Here is a 14199-nt window from a genome sequence, read left to right as displayed (position 1 = left end):
GTGTGTGTTTGTGTGTGTGGGTCAGTGTGTGCATGGGGGCACGTGTGTGTATGTGTTTTCTCCTGGCCATATATAGGATGATGTGCACCAGGCTCTGCATTGGTAGCAGCACTTGAGCTCTTCCCCTATTCTGTTTGTATCTCTATCACCACTCTCCCTCTCTCTAGTTCTCCCTCTCTCTCTCTCTCTCTCTCTCTCTCCTCTCTCTCTCTCTCTCTCCGGCCCCCCATTCAAGATTACCTGCAGGAATACAAGGGAAGCTCTGGTCCTGCTCTGCTCCTTTCTACCGGACCTTCTTGCTGGGAGACTTCTTTTTTAAAGCTGTGTGCTTTGAGAACCCGGTGAAGCTGAGACAACATGAGTGATCTTCTGGAAGATGGGTCCTTCATGTTCACGTCGGAGTCCGTAGGGGAAGGACATCCAGGTGACATACCTGAGATTTTAATCTCTGTCTCTTCAGGGTTCCTTGTTGTGTTTATGCCTGGTATTATACATTATGAATTGACATGAAACTGGTAACACTTACCCATTTGTGCAAAACAAACAATGATTGACATAATATCTTAAAATGTTGCCCTATGCCATTGCATTGTATACAAATAGGTTTGGATTGTCCCACTGTTCCGCTCAGATTGCAGTAGCATTTATATTATATTTACAAACCAAAAAGTTAATTATAATACAGGTAAAATATTTGAATGGGTTTCTCATCCTTGAATGACTTGAATGGTATTCCATTGATGGAGCGCAACTGTTTGAGACGCATGTGTGTGTTTGTGTGTGAACTATGAGTGTGTGTGTGTGTGTGTGTGTGTGTGTGTGTGTCTGTGTGTGTCTGTGTGTGTGTGTGTGTGTGTGTGTGTGTGTGTGTGTGTGTGTGTGTGTGTGTGTGTGTGTGTGTGTGTGTGTGTGTGTGTGTGTGTGTGTGTGTGTGTGTGTGTGTACTACGTCCCAACTTACTCGCGGGCAGCTGTGCCCTATGAGGTTGGAAGGTGGTGTGGGGTTGCACAAGTTAGCAATAAATGTGCAAGGAACTCAAAACGAGGGTCTCCCCAATACAGCTGTCCTTCTGTGTACACCCCCTTCCAACAGCTGTTGGATCCAAATAAACCTAACCGAATCAGAACAAGGGAGTTTGATAAAAGTCTTTGTTATTTTAGTGTGGGATGAACTGATGTAGTGTCAACTTACTAGCTGTTTGTAATTCTGTATTACAGCCTGCACTGGCAGTCACTGCACACTGAGGCGCTTTTTAACCAATCAGAACACTTCAAATGCAGCCTGCCCTATGCCATCTGTGTTTTGCGACATCCCCGAAGAGTGTGTCATCGTACACAATCCCATTCACGAAAGTTGAACATTTGCTAAACTTGTATCAAATAGGCACTTAGACACAAGTTTTGGATTTCCAACTGGATATCTGACAGACTGACTGTGTACTCTTGTACTTGACTTGTTTTTAAAACACCAACACATATACTATCTTCCAAGATATGAGGCACTGGCTTGACCTGCAATAATCCCATTATAATGCATTTTTCGTATTATTATATATTTTTTCTTAAGGCCAATTTATTGCATACTTTTGTGAATACTTTATCATTTTTTCATTGTGCATTGTTCTATGAGATCATGCATCCAGATTATCCAAAATCCTCCCCCCCCCCCCCCACCCCCCCAACAGTGTGGAAGGTTTGAAGATAGGTAGCCCTGTGGTCAGCATGCCCTTGGTGGCAGGCCCACTAACCTACGGAGCCCGATTAAAACCGATAAAGGCCCCTGACCTCTCTCTTCCCACTATTGGGGGCAGGTACAAAAATAAATACATATTCAGTGTTTGTACTGTGAAGTACTACAGGGCAAAGGCAGGAGGGCATGTTGTTTCTGATGTAACCTGCACGCTGCCTTGCTTCAGCAGGGACAGACAGACAGAGAGAGAGACACACAAAGAGAGAGAGAGAGAGAGCGAGAGAATGAAATAGATAGAGCGATGAATGGAGGGGTTAAGCATTGACCCAGTGCCCCCCATCACACAGGCACACAAAATACAACCATAGAACCTGGAAAGAAGTCTAAAATTACCCCAGGGCTGAAATCCATCAACACGAATGCAGCGCATAAACGCGCATAAACATACCAACATCGTTTTCAGATCAAAATGGGTCCAATCCAGCATTATAGGCTGGATTTACCAGTCAAACCTGCATTCATACTTGTTGTTAAGTCCCATTGTACTATGGGCTTACTGCGTCTAAACAGCTCTCGGTCTTTACAAATGGTGGCATTTGGTTCACTTATATCAATGGATCTCTTTCATATTTCTCCTGTCCACAGATAAAATCTGTGACCAAATCAGTGATGCTGTCCTGGACGCCCATCTGATGCAGGACCCTGATGCAAAAGTAGCCTGTGGTAAGAAATGAAGTATACATTTGCAAAAGTGAGGAATACTACGGAGCTGAACAAAACTCACCCACAGAGGTTGTTCATACTATTTTTTGTGTTCTGATATCAACCTTTGGATACTCAGAGCTCAAACCATTGAGCATGTCGGTGACAAACAACAAGCCATAAATCTCTATGTCACATAATGTCATTGCATCGCAAGGCCTGCAGATCCCGGCAACTGAGAAACTGACTCCTGACGGTCTGAGTGATGCTAGATAGTCAATTGGTGGTGGCTGTTTGGGCTGTTTAAAGCTCAGCTGAAAGCTCCTGGATTTAAACTCCTAAAGGCCACAGTCTCCCTGTAGACATCTTGAGAAAGATGCCCCCAGCTCCCTACCTTTTATGCAAACAAATGTATTGAAAAATGTATGTACGGTAAAAAAGGTTACTGTTAATTCCTTTGGATTAAAGTGATCACTTAATGAATAACTAAATAGCGTGATTGGATGTCCCCCCCCCCCCCCCCCCCCCCGACAGAGACGGTGTGTAAGACCGGCATGGTGTTGCTGTGTGGAGAGATCACTTCCCGGGCCCATGTGGACTACCAGAAGGTTGTCAGGGAGACCATCCGGCACATCGGCTACGACAACTCCGACAAGGGTGAGGAGAAAGAGACCACGAGGATGAACCACATCGGGGGTGGAGGAATGGAAAATACAGGGGGAAGGAGAGTGGGTCGGATCGGGGGGCTGTTCGCCACCAGATCATAGGGTACATGCCCCCACCCTTTGGAATTCACTCCCCTCCCATATCAAAGTCTCTCCAACCCTCTCTTCTTTCAAATCTGCCCTCAAAACATACCTTTTCACACTAGCCTTCCCCACCTAACTCCCACCTTATTCTTCATGTTTAACCTCTGTTTTTCTTTTATTCCTAGTCTGTCTTACATAGTTTTGATAGGGCAATATGTAAAGCGTCTTAGAGTACCATATTAAGCGCTATATAAATTTAATTTATTATTATTATTATTATTACAGGGGTTCGATTCCCCAACGTCCACCTCCTAACCATTAGGCATCCTAAAGCAACAAGTGCCTAACTCCTAGCTTGGTTCTCAATCTGAAATGCATGCACAAATTCTATGTAAATCGCTTTAGATAAACGACTTGACAATTCATAGAATACAAAAGGTTAATCCCATTCTGGGAAATGTAAAATACTGTAAGTAAAAGCTCTTCTCCAGTCGTAGCTCTCACGGTGATTCCCAACATACACATTACAGAATGTCCATAAGACTTAATTCTGTAAATCTTCTTCATTCTCCTGTCTCTCACATTCACCCTCTCCCTTCTCCCCCTTGGTCCTTTCGGTCCTGCGCAGGTTTCGACTACAAGACGTGCAATGTGCTGGTGGCTCTGGAGCAGCAGAGCCCCGACATCGCCCAGGGCGTCCACATCGACAGACAGGAGGAGGACATCGGCGCCGGAGACCAGGTAAGAGCTATAGTGACCACGGAGCCATCTCGTAGCGCTGAGGCGCAGGCCCCGTGGAGCAGTTGGATTGCAGTTCTCTTCAACGCAGCCTCTGGTCTTAATGCCCTACATCCCTCATACTACCCCAGTGCCCAAACGCTTTTTAGTTACTACCTATTCTGGTTCACTTTGTTTTGGGATTGTCTTTCTTCTTGTGAAGCTCTTTGTTCCCCAGAAAAGGTGTTACAAATAAGGTCAAACTGTTAATATTACGAATAAATCAACATCGTTTTGGGGGTCGGGATATCTAAATAGTTGAAAGTGGGGGTGGACTCAAAGCGGAAAGGTACTGGGTTCCATCCTCAAATGTCTAGCAACTGAAGCAAGATGTGTGCCTCAAACCTGCTCAGGGCGTGTCTGACAAGCACATGAAATCACTCTCCCGACACCCTAATACTTAACACGGCGATCTAGAGAGTTCAACAGAAATAACCCTCCCTCGGTCTCGGTCTCCGTCAGGGCCTGATGTTCGGCTACGCCACCGACGAGACGGAGGAGTGCATGCCGCTCACCATCGTCCTGGCCCACAAGCTCAACTCCAAGATGGCTGAGCTCAGACGCGACGGCACCCTTCCCTGGCTGCGTCCCGACTCTAAAACACAGGTGGGAATCTTAAACCAACATGAGAGTGGGTGAATTTGGCGTGCGTTGTGTTTTGTTTGCGTTTCCTTGAAAAACTGATGACAGAACTTGGATAAGATTCAGCGGCAGTCTTTGATTATGGCCCCCGGTGACGCATGCGGGCCCTCCGGTAGTTACATAGAGGGACTCACGCCTCGTGCCCACTACCTCCGTCCGTTGACTGATCCCCATTGACTTTGAATGGGGACGCACAATGCATTGTGGATCCGTCCGTTCCGTTGGAGCCTTCGGCTCCGTCAAGAAGTTGAAAAATTTTCAACTTTTTCGGCAGCGACGGATCCGTCATCCAATCAGATCGCGCATGCAAATTTAAGCACTGTGACGCGACTCGGGCTCTGACGATACTGGAAAGCGGGAAAGCGGGTCATCTTGCATCGCAAGTTCGCAACAAGCAGGAAGAAGTGGGAAGAACCCGGCGAAGCGATTTGATTGGCTGACGGATGCCTCTGCAAAGACTACTCTCCCATCAGTCAGCAACGCCTTCCCACGTCCTTTGACTGACGGTGCAGTGGGCATGTAGGTTCAGTGTATCTGTCCGTCTAGTTGGACATTGGAGCGCGTGCAGGGAGCAAATACTAAAAATGAAAACAAAGAACTGAAGGAATTTAGTTTAATCCTCAAATCCACCAGGGCGCCTTTATTTAATGGCATACAAATAATTGTAATAATCGGATCAGACTATTAATGCCTGCTTGTTAAACCAACTGTAGTCTGAGTTGGAGTAGCTTTGGGGGGAGGGGGGGCGGGTACAGTGATTCATGAACCTGTTGACCCACTGACCGGCCACTAAGACACAACAAACTTGTCAATGAGTGAAAGTCTGGTGACCGCGTAAAAACAGAAATTCATACAGCAGCAATTATTTTTCAGTTGTGGTCCATCGTGTTGGTGACCCTGTGTATTGCTTCTGTCCATGGGGTGTGGATTGCAGCAGGAGTGATAGCTGCAGTCTTGTTTATCACCCCAACACCCCGCCTCTCCACACACACCTATACATACACATGCAGGCACACACACACACACAAGCATACAGGCACACACAAATTCACACTCACACGCATACATGCATATATGTGCAATTATGAATCAAGTATTTTGGTTCTACGCTCCAAGGTTGGGGGTGGGGGGGGGGGTCAATTAAGTTGTTGTTTTTTGAAGTTTGGTAGTTAGGATGTAAACATTTCAATTGATGAAACTTTGCCAATCTGCACGTTACAATATTTGGCCGAAAACCGTGTTAATTTAAAACTGGCTATGTAACCATAAACAATACACATAGTCAAATAAATTCAGAGTGTAGTCAGTGCGCCTTTATCAGCCCTTATCTTTGGTCCCATCACATCACATGTCCAGATGAATGAAGCGTATGAACGGCTGATGTTAACTCATGGCTTCTCATTGGTCCTCCCCTCCACCAGGTGACAGTGCACTACGAACAGCAGGGCGGCGCGGTCATCCCCATAAGGGTCCACACCGTGGTCATCTCCGTCCAGCACGATGACTACATCTCCCTGGAGGAGCAGAAAGTCATGCTCAAAGAGAAGGTACACGTCTGTCCATCTGTTTGTCTGTGTTATTTGTTCTCCTATACTGTCTGTCATCCTGTCTGACTGATTGATTGACACGGTTTGTCTCTCTGTCTCTCTGTATGTCTGTCCGGACAGTCTGTCGACCTGTCTGTCAGTCTTTCTGTTTATATTTCTGTCCGTACTGACTGACTGTCTGTGCGTCTGTCTGTCCATCTGTTAGCCTGTGGAATGTCTGGGCTTACAGTGTGGTGTGTTAAGTTAGGGTTATTCAAGTTGGTGTTAAAGTCTTCACAAGGCCAAAATGTAATCTGCAGCCATTCTGAAGGTTACACATTGATATACACATTGAATACCAGACAGAGTTGCTCTATGAGCTTGTTTGTTCAACACAGGACCAAGGCTCACATTTCTATACATTTACACATAGTGTGCTTCTCAACTACAATAATATGATTGGAATTAGAATTTGGTCCAAAGAATAAAAGATTGCAAATGAATTCTAAATAGCATTCACCAAACATGAGATGAGAAACAGCACCGACTGGATAGGATATGGACGGATCGCAACTGTAGTGTAGATGGAAGGAAACATGTTTAAATCCCCTGACACCTCAACACACATTATCATACGTTATGAGTTGGGAAGTAAACCTGCGTGTTGTTTGTGGCAGGTGATCAAAGCAGTGGTCCCTGCTAAGTATCTGGATGACCAGACCATCTACCACCTGCAGCCCAGCGGACGCTTCGTGATCGGAGGGCCTCAGGTGAGACCAAACGCACACATGGAGACACACAAACACAAGATGATTTGTCTTTTATCACACTCTTCCACTTTTAACTGCCACACAAGATCAAATACATTTTATTTCATAGCGCTAAAACATATTTTTTTAACCAGAGATTAATGATGACGAGGATGACAGTGACAATGATGAAATAATCCGTTAACAAATAATTGATATCTACCGGTAATATAACTGCCTTTGCTGCGCAGGGCGATGCCGGGGTGACGGGCAGGAAGATCATCGTGGACACGTACGGCGGGTGGGGCGCGCACGGCGGCGGAGCCTTCTCAGGGAAGGACTTCTCTAAGGTGGACCGCTCGGCGGCCTACGCCGCCCGCTGGGTGGCCAAGTCCCTGGTGAAGGCCAAGCTGTGCCGGAGAGTGCTGGTCCAGGTGAGGATCCTTCTGTACCCATCAGTTCACCGCTGTCTACTTCACTTTGACTCCACCACCACCACCACCACCACCACCACCACCACCACCACCAACTGTAATGGATGGAAGGAAACATGTTTCAATCCCCTGTCATCTCAACACACATTATTATATGTTATGAGGAAACACATTCTTAATTGACGCATGCCATTTAGACGTGCACCTACAATCGGCATTTGTGACTTGGCAGGTGACATACTAATAATTGTAAAAATCAGATCAGACTACGCCTGCTTGTTAAACCAACTGTAGTCTGGGTTGGAGTAGGTATGGGGGGGGGGGGGGGGGGGGGGGGAATTTGGCCTATCAAGGTCTGATATGCAAATTATATGTAAATAGGACAATGGGTTGACCAAAAAGGGAGAAGGAGCGTGTGGGATGGGAGGGCAAATTAATACAGGAATTCGCAAAAGGTTTAATGTTGTTTTATGTTGTTTATGTCCTATCCTCCACCAGAAGGACTAGCTGACTACATTGTATTCCGGGGGGATCCTTTAATCAACCGAAAGTAACAATGTTCAAGGCAAGTTAGTTGGGGTGGTTAAACCTAGCTGTGCCTTGTCTTCCAGGTGTCCTATGCCATTGGCGTGGCCCACCCCCTCTCCATCTCCCTGTTCACATACGGCTCTTCCGAGAGGTCAGAGGGAGAACTGCTGCGCATCGTCAACAAGAACTTTGACTTGCGGCCAGGTGTCATTGTCAGGTAAATAACGTCATACGCCATATGTTATTAATAAGGTGGTACAGGTTACGTATTTTGATACAGATAGGCCATCTGAAGGCATTGCGGTTTGAATAAACAACCTTTTGCTGAAAGCCAAACATCATAACCAGTAGAACAAGGCCTTTCTGTCATGCATCAGTAAACTCAAACTCCATTATGTGTGTGTCTGGCAGGGAGCTTAACCTGAAGAGGCCCATCTACCAGCAGACAGCCTCCTACGGCCACTTTGGCCGCCCAGAGTTCACATGGGAGATGCCGAAGGAGCTGATCCATTAAACATCCCCAACACCTGCCTGGAACACAACCACAACCACACCTTCTTACGGACTACAGCCACAAAGGACTAATCATTTAGTCTTAGTGCCCCCCACTTCCTACAATCGATATGGTGTATCTTCAAGAGAATACATGCGGCCAATGTTAGGGATATAGTTTTAGGTTTTAGATTTTCGGGCTGAGGTTCGCTCCACCAAAACAAGACCACTTTAGCAAGAGGAAGGAGTGGGGGAGATGTGTATCTGAGGAGGAGGATGAAGGCTATCCATTCAAAAGCGAGGTCTAAATATTGAAAGACAGCACCACATAAGTTACACAGAGAAGAGTACACAAAAGAAAGTAAATGTAATAATAACAGTCATCTTATGATCATTTTAACTCTTTTTGGGATGGTTTTTCAAACTCAGGTAATACTTGTAGATTTGTGCCTTTTGTCAAACCATTTCTCTTATGGTCACTGAAAAGCAGAAATGGATTTATATGCAGGGAAGTATCGTAAGCTGTAGCGGTGCTTTAATCTTGTGTCAGGGTTTGGACTCCATCTGCATAATATTTGACGTACTCAAAAGACAATCAGGTTAAGCCGAGACAAAGCAAATTTTCCCGACTGATGCAACTGTGTGTGCATTCATTACTCAATATTGTGTCACCAAAAGCCAGAATACTTCTACAGTAATAACTGTTAAATATAAAAAATGCAAACATAACCCCAAAGCAGAGAATATCCCCTTTGAATTCTGAAATGTAGTGCAAACAAACCTTTTGACCTCTAAATGGTGCTTTTCAAACCACTCAATCGTGGGCTGGATGGTTGTCTTAAAATAGCTCATGTGTTATTGAATTTACTTAAAAGAGACTTGACTCTGTATGAAAAATCGATTTTATTTAAGATACAAATAATAACAGCAATAGGTCACTTAGTCGAGAAGTCTGTTTGTGTTCGTTACTAAACCAAACAATTAATTATTACCCCGACATATGAATTATGATGCATTAGTTTCCATGCCAGGGCTTCCCACATGACATTGCTAGACAACCATGGGGTCCCACTGTTACAATTCTCTGATAAGAAACACTTGTTTTATCTATGGATCGTTTGTACTTAAACTGTGACTTAATCTTCTGTGATTGCTATAATTGGTGCTGAGAAGTCTTAAGCATTGGAGACATGTACACATCTCAAATCTCCCATATGGTAAAGGTGGAGGCACAGGTTGACTTTGATTGAAGTCCTGCTGCTGCTGCTTTTTTTCCATATCAGTCATGTGCAAAGCCAGATTGGACAATCTTCTGCTTACATTTTATACCTACAGTGTAGAACCAGACGTGCTTCTGCTATGGGCCATAGGACAGGAAAGCAAAAGATTTGCCTCGTTAGATTTAGGGACACCTGACGGCAGAGTTAATAGTCTTAAACCAAAAGCTGCAGATGTCTGTGGATGGTCAACAAACACTGATTGTATGAACCACTCGCTCCACGTCAATGTGTGACCGTGGACCTGTTTACTTTGAACCTTTTAACTTTTCTTAAAACATTACAGCTGGTGGATCAATGAACAATGTATATAATTATCGACAATAAAGAACAATATTTTAAAGATAAATCTGTAAAAGTATTATTTTCTCTTTCTGATTATACTGTAAAATATGAAATAAAAAAGGATATGTAAAGCACAAGGTAAGATAATTGAATGTTCTTCTGAACTTTGCTTGCAGTTTTATTTGTTAAATATGAAGGCAAATTAACATTCATTGTTCTTTAACTGAAACAAAATAAACTAGTTGAAACTCTTTGGTTTTAGTTAGGAAAGTAAGGCACATAGGGCTTCTCTTTTTTTTGTTGCTTTTCAGATAAAACTCTTGATTTGTTTAGATTTCCTCCAGATCTTAATTATTTTAACATAATTCTCCTGCCAATCCTAAATCAGCATCAGAGGCAGACTAGTACATACAGACATCAAAACACAGTTGTGTGTAACAAGCAAAAACCAAACCAGCAAACATGGAATGTCCAAAGCGTATCAGAAACATCATTACACATCTATAGGATCCAAAAAGGTAAAACAAGCAATTAAACACCATGTAAAACAACAACAATAATACAATGAAACACATCCATTCCTGTCACATTCGCATTCCATTCAGATAAAAAAACAAATTGAAGTTGGAAAAAACAACAACAATACTATCAGATAAACAAAGAAACTTGAATTAGCTTCCAATCCTTGAATACAGCTAGTGACGTCAAATATCTTCCTGAGTGCAAAGGTCAAAGTTTAAAAGGTAGGGGAGTAAACCGAGAGAAAGAGACCAGACTCTCCTGTTATAACGGCAGTGGAACGCAGATAAACATGTTATATACAATAACAATTTTAATTATAACTATAATGATAACATCAATAGCAACATGAATCAACAATAATAAGCATTGGGTTGGTATCGTTTGAATGAAATGCCAGCAAGTAAATTCAATGCTTTAAAAAACACAAATCCATCACAACCCTGTCCGAGCGAGCACCTTGATAAACAGCCCAGAATCTTGATTCAGAGACTGAATCTCTGGTGTATATTTGCAAGAACGTTAAACGCTAAATCCTCTTATCATAAAAGGCAACGTCATACTTCAATGACGGTTGTGAAAAGACACGACATGGCGATTTAGACACATTCTGATTAGATGGCTTAACTTTAAACTTAGAACCCACTCAGTAACTGTAGTGATTTATCAAGGTTTAGCTCAAGGCTTACAATATCCCTTGACACTGAATGTGTAACTGTAATAAATGATCGTTTACAGTTCAAACATGACAAGTTCAAACTTTCTACATGTTAAAATATACAAACAACAACAAAATAACTTTCTGATCCGTCGACCGTTTAACAAAATAGCTGTAACGGAACCGCTTGTCTGCAAATGTTATTACATCTTGTTACATTTAGTAGTTTAGTTTTATGTAACCACTATTAGGCTGGCCTTTTCAGTTTTTCAAAAACAATTTAGTGAAACTTACAACTCTGCATAGTATCAAGTTAAGGTCAGTCTGTCTGTGTGTTTTGTAAATCAAACTGACATTTAGACGAGTACCAGCTCCACCGAAACAAAGTAAAAAATATAATTCTGTTTTGTAAAGATTTATTTTAAATATTCTGTCGAGTTATTTACAAATGTATTCAGGTGGTGGCTAAGCACACGTAAAGATTCTTGCATATTGACTATTGGCATTTCAAGGGCAGGGGCCGATAAATTGTATTCCTGTATCCTCTCGAAAAAAAAAAAGTACCAACAAGGGCAACTGCGAATACACAAAAACCAAAAATAAATATATTTGAAATGTAAATGCCTTCGTGTGTTGATAAAATCCTTCCTTGTAAGCCTGTCTGAGATTAAGGCACTGAAATGGTTCAAGGGATACCAGTCTTCCGACACCACACAGGATCCATGTAATGTATAATAATGGCCATGGTTTGTGAAGAACAACAGAGATAGTCATTTGGCACAAGCTCTCAGAACCGCAGGCAGCGAATGTCTACGTTTACACCTACTTGGTTTGGCATAATAACTCTAACTGGCGATAAAGAAAAAAAAAAAAAAAACATCAAGGTAAATGCTCGGATCTAATATAGTCTTTATAGTCGGCCGAGCTGGGATTTAGAAGTAGGACATCCACACAATCAAACACTGGTGATTTTCCTCTTGCTGGAGTCGGTTATGCCCAAAATGTGACGCAATGGCTTGTAAACATGTCCCTACCTTCAGGTCTGCAGACCTCCTCCCTGTATCTCAGTATAAACTGGTATGAAAACACAACAGACATTACAAAAATACTTTTCAGGAGGTCTGACTTGGTGGTTTGGTGTGGCATTGCTGAAAACAAAAAAATGTCAGATCATCACATCTATTCTCTTGCGTTCCCAAATCATGAAGGCAAAAAGTCAAGTTCGGGTCAAGTATTGAGTTTTGGTCTTCAGTAGGTCGTCAGGCAGGGAGTGAAACGCAATTGTTGGACTGCAGCGGTGAGCCATTCCTCAAACTGTAGAATGATGACCGAACCCAGGCCTTTACTCAGACTTCAGAGCCCAAGGCACAGGTTTTCAGCTGCTGTTACACACCAACCATAATTTTTTGTCGCCCTACTCCATTCCGTAGCATCTGTGTTAGAGGAACGGTGTAATACAGTTGGAACGGTTGTGTCCAGAGCTCTGGGGACTAGCAAGCTGTCTTGAATTTCCCCCGGGATTAATAAAGTATATATCTATCTATCTATCTATCTTGCAGCTGTCCTTAAAACCCGTCCTGTTAAGCTACAGAAGTCACCTAAACACATCTCAGCATACCGTCACATATCTCAACAGCTTCAGTCGGTCACTCAAAACCAGAACGGACCATCGCAAGGGCCCCTTGACGCAGGTTTGAGATAGAATTGTGATTGAGACAGGATTGAAGACCATACACTTCCACTTACCCTGGTTGGTTAGAAGAAGATAAAATGAGAAATGAAAAATAAAAACCATGGAAAATAGTCAAAGAAGGCATTTCCGGTTCGTCAGTCAGCAGCGTGCAAATCAGGAGACTTGAGAGACGTCTAAATATCCAAGGTCTCAGTCGATGCATCAGGAGACCCCCTCCCTGGGGGGGGGGGAGGCAGAGAAATCAGGGTTGTTCCATCAAACCCTAGTCCCCTTTCCTCCAATCACAGCGCGTGTGTAGCGCTGGCCGGGACGTCTCTCTCTTGCACATGGGCGTTGCAGAAAACAAACTAATTCATTTCAAAAGTAGGACTACAGACTACAGCATGGACATGTTTTCGTGCGGGTGAGGTTGGGGATGTGCATGGGGCAGCGGGCCCACCTGCAGGGCCTCTATCTTGTGCGCATGGCCCTCTGGCCCGAGGGCCCCTCCCCTGGCCAGCACCATCAGGGTCTCCCCAGACATGCCGGCAAACTCGAAGGCAAAGGTGCCATAGTAGAGCATGACGATGACGCAGAAGACCCACTCGAAGATGGCCGACGCGTGCTGGAGGACGAAGCTCTCCTCCAGGAAGAACATGCCACCTGGGAGAGCGAGGTGAAGGAGGGTAACAGAGGACCTGAGAGCATCATCTTTTCCCTTAACCAGATTTCCACGTCTGGGATAAATCAAGCAACACATTTTTGACGCTGTTCCTTTGCGCCTACGGCGAAATCTGGAGATAGTAAAAGCTCAACAACATGAATCGGACATGAATTTTTAAAGATACAGTATGCAAGGCTTGATCCACATTGGGGTAAAATGTCACCCTGGCTTAACTAGTGGATAAAATACGAACCATTTAGTCAACACGACTTGTTGATTCCCTACATCCCCATATTTTCTTCAACCTACTTTCCTGTTACGTCTATTAAAATGCACAAGAGCCTAGAATGTTTAAAAATAAATTCGACCTGCGTCAAAAAAACAAATTCCCATCAGAAAACGATCATCCCTCATTACTCTTCCCCTCCTTGCCAACTACCCCTCCCTCCCCATCCCTTCTTTCTGAAGAAGCCTGGGTGATCTCTGATTGGTTGACAAGGGGGTGTGCATGTCTTCAAGAGGATACTGAGCACCAGGGCGGTGAAGGCCAGCAGGGACATGGTGAGGCGGAGGTGGGCCACGCCGTACTCCCTCTGGGTCTTGGCCAGGCGGTAGGTCAGAGCCGTCTGCAGGCACACGAACAGCATGCTGGTGGGGAAGGCCATGCCCGCGCCCACATAATGGAGCACCTTGGCACTGTCCACCTGGGGAGGGGAGGGGGAGGCAGACGGAAGGGGAAGGAGCGATGCTGGTCAGTGGTTAGGCAACACTGAAATGTACTATTAAGCAGTTGCTTTAATCAAAAGGGACTTCGATCAGATCATTGCTAAAAGATC

At 44.1% G+C, this 14199-nt stretch overlaps 2 protein-coding genes across 2 annotated transcripts in view; one reads left to right on the top strand and one right to left on the bottom strand.

The window, feature by feature from the left end:
* On the top strand, positions 1-9914 carry mat1a (methionine adenosyltransferase 1A). Its single transcript, XM_030378735.1, has 10 exons — positions 1-424; positions 2335-2412; positions 2926-3048; positions 3769-3881; positions 4380-4523; positions 5981-6106; positions 6763-6855; positions 7086-7268; positions 7880-8013; positions 8208-9914. Exons 1-10 carry the CDS (start codon positions 358-360, stop codon positions 8308-8310), a joined length of 1164 nt encoding a protein of 387 aa, XP_030234595.1. The 5' UTR covers positions 1-357; the 3' UTR covers positions 8311-9914.
* Positions 9173-14199, bottom strand: part of zgc:154058 (Frag1/DRAM/Sfk1 family protein) — a 22164-nt gene continuing 17137 nt past the window's right edge. Inside the window, exons 7-8 of the mRNA XM_030378755.1 lie at positions 13890-14067; positions 9173-13362 (exon numbers count right to left, since the gene is read on the bottom strand). Of these exons, the coding sequence (XP_030234615.1) occupies positions 13097-13362; positions 13890-14067 (444 nt within the window). The 3' untranslated portion in view covers positions 9173-13096. The remainder of the gene's footprint in view (positions 13363-13889; positions 14068-14199) is intronic.

Source organism: Gadus morhua, chromosome 15, assembly GCF_902167405.1.
Source record: "Gadus morhua chromosome 15, gadMor3.0, whole genome shotgun sequence".
Taxonomy (NCBI): Eukaryota; Metazoa; Chordata; class Actinopteri; order Gadiformes; family Gadidae; genus Gadus; species Gadus morhua.
The sequence above is the reverse complement of the archived record's forward strand: the minus strand, read 5'-3'. Positions and strand labels throughout refer to the sequence as shown.

Coding starts and splice junctions, on each gene's coding strand:
- mat1a (XM_030378735.1), top strand. CDS start 358: ATGAGTGATCTTCTGGAAGATGGGTCCTTCATGTTCACGTCGGAGTCC. Junction 425..2,334: donor CGTAGGGGAAGGACATCCAG/GTGACATACCTG, acceptor TCCTGTCCACAG/ATAAAATCTGTGACCAAATC. Junction 7,269..7,879: donor GCCGGAGAGTGCTGGTCCAG/GTGAGGATCCTT, acceptor CTTGTCTTCCAG/GTGTCCTATGCCATTGGCGT.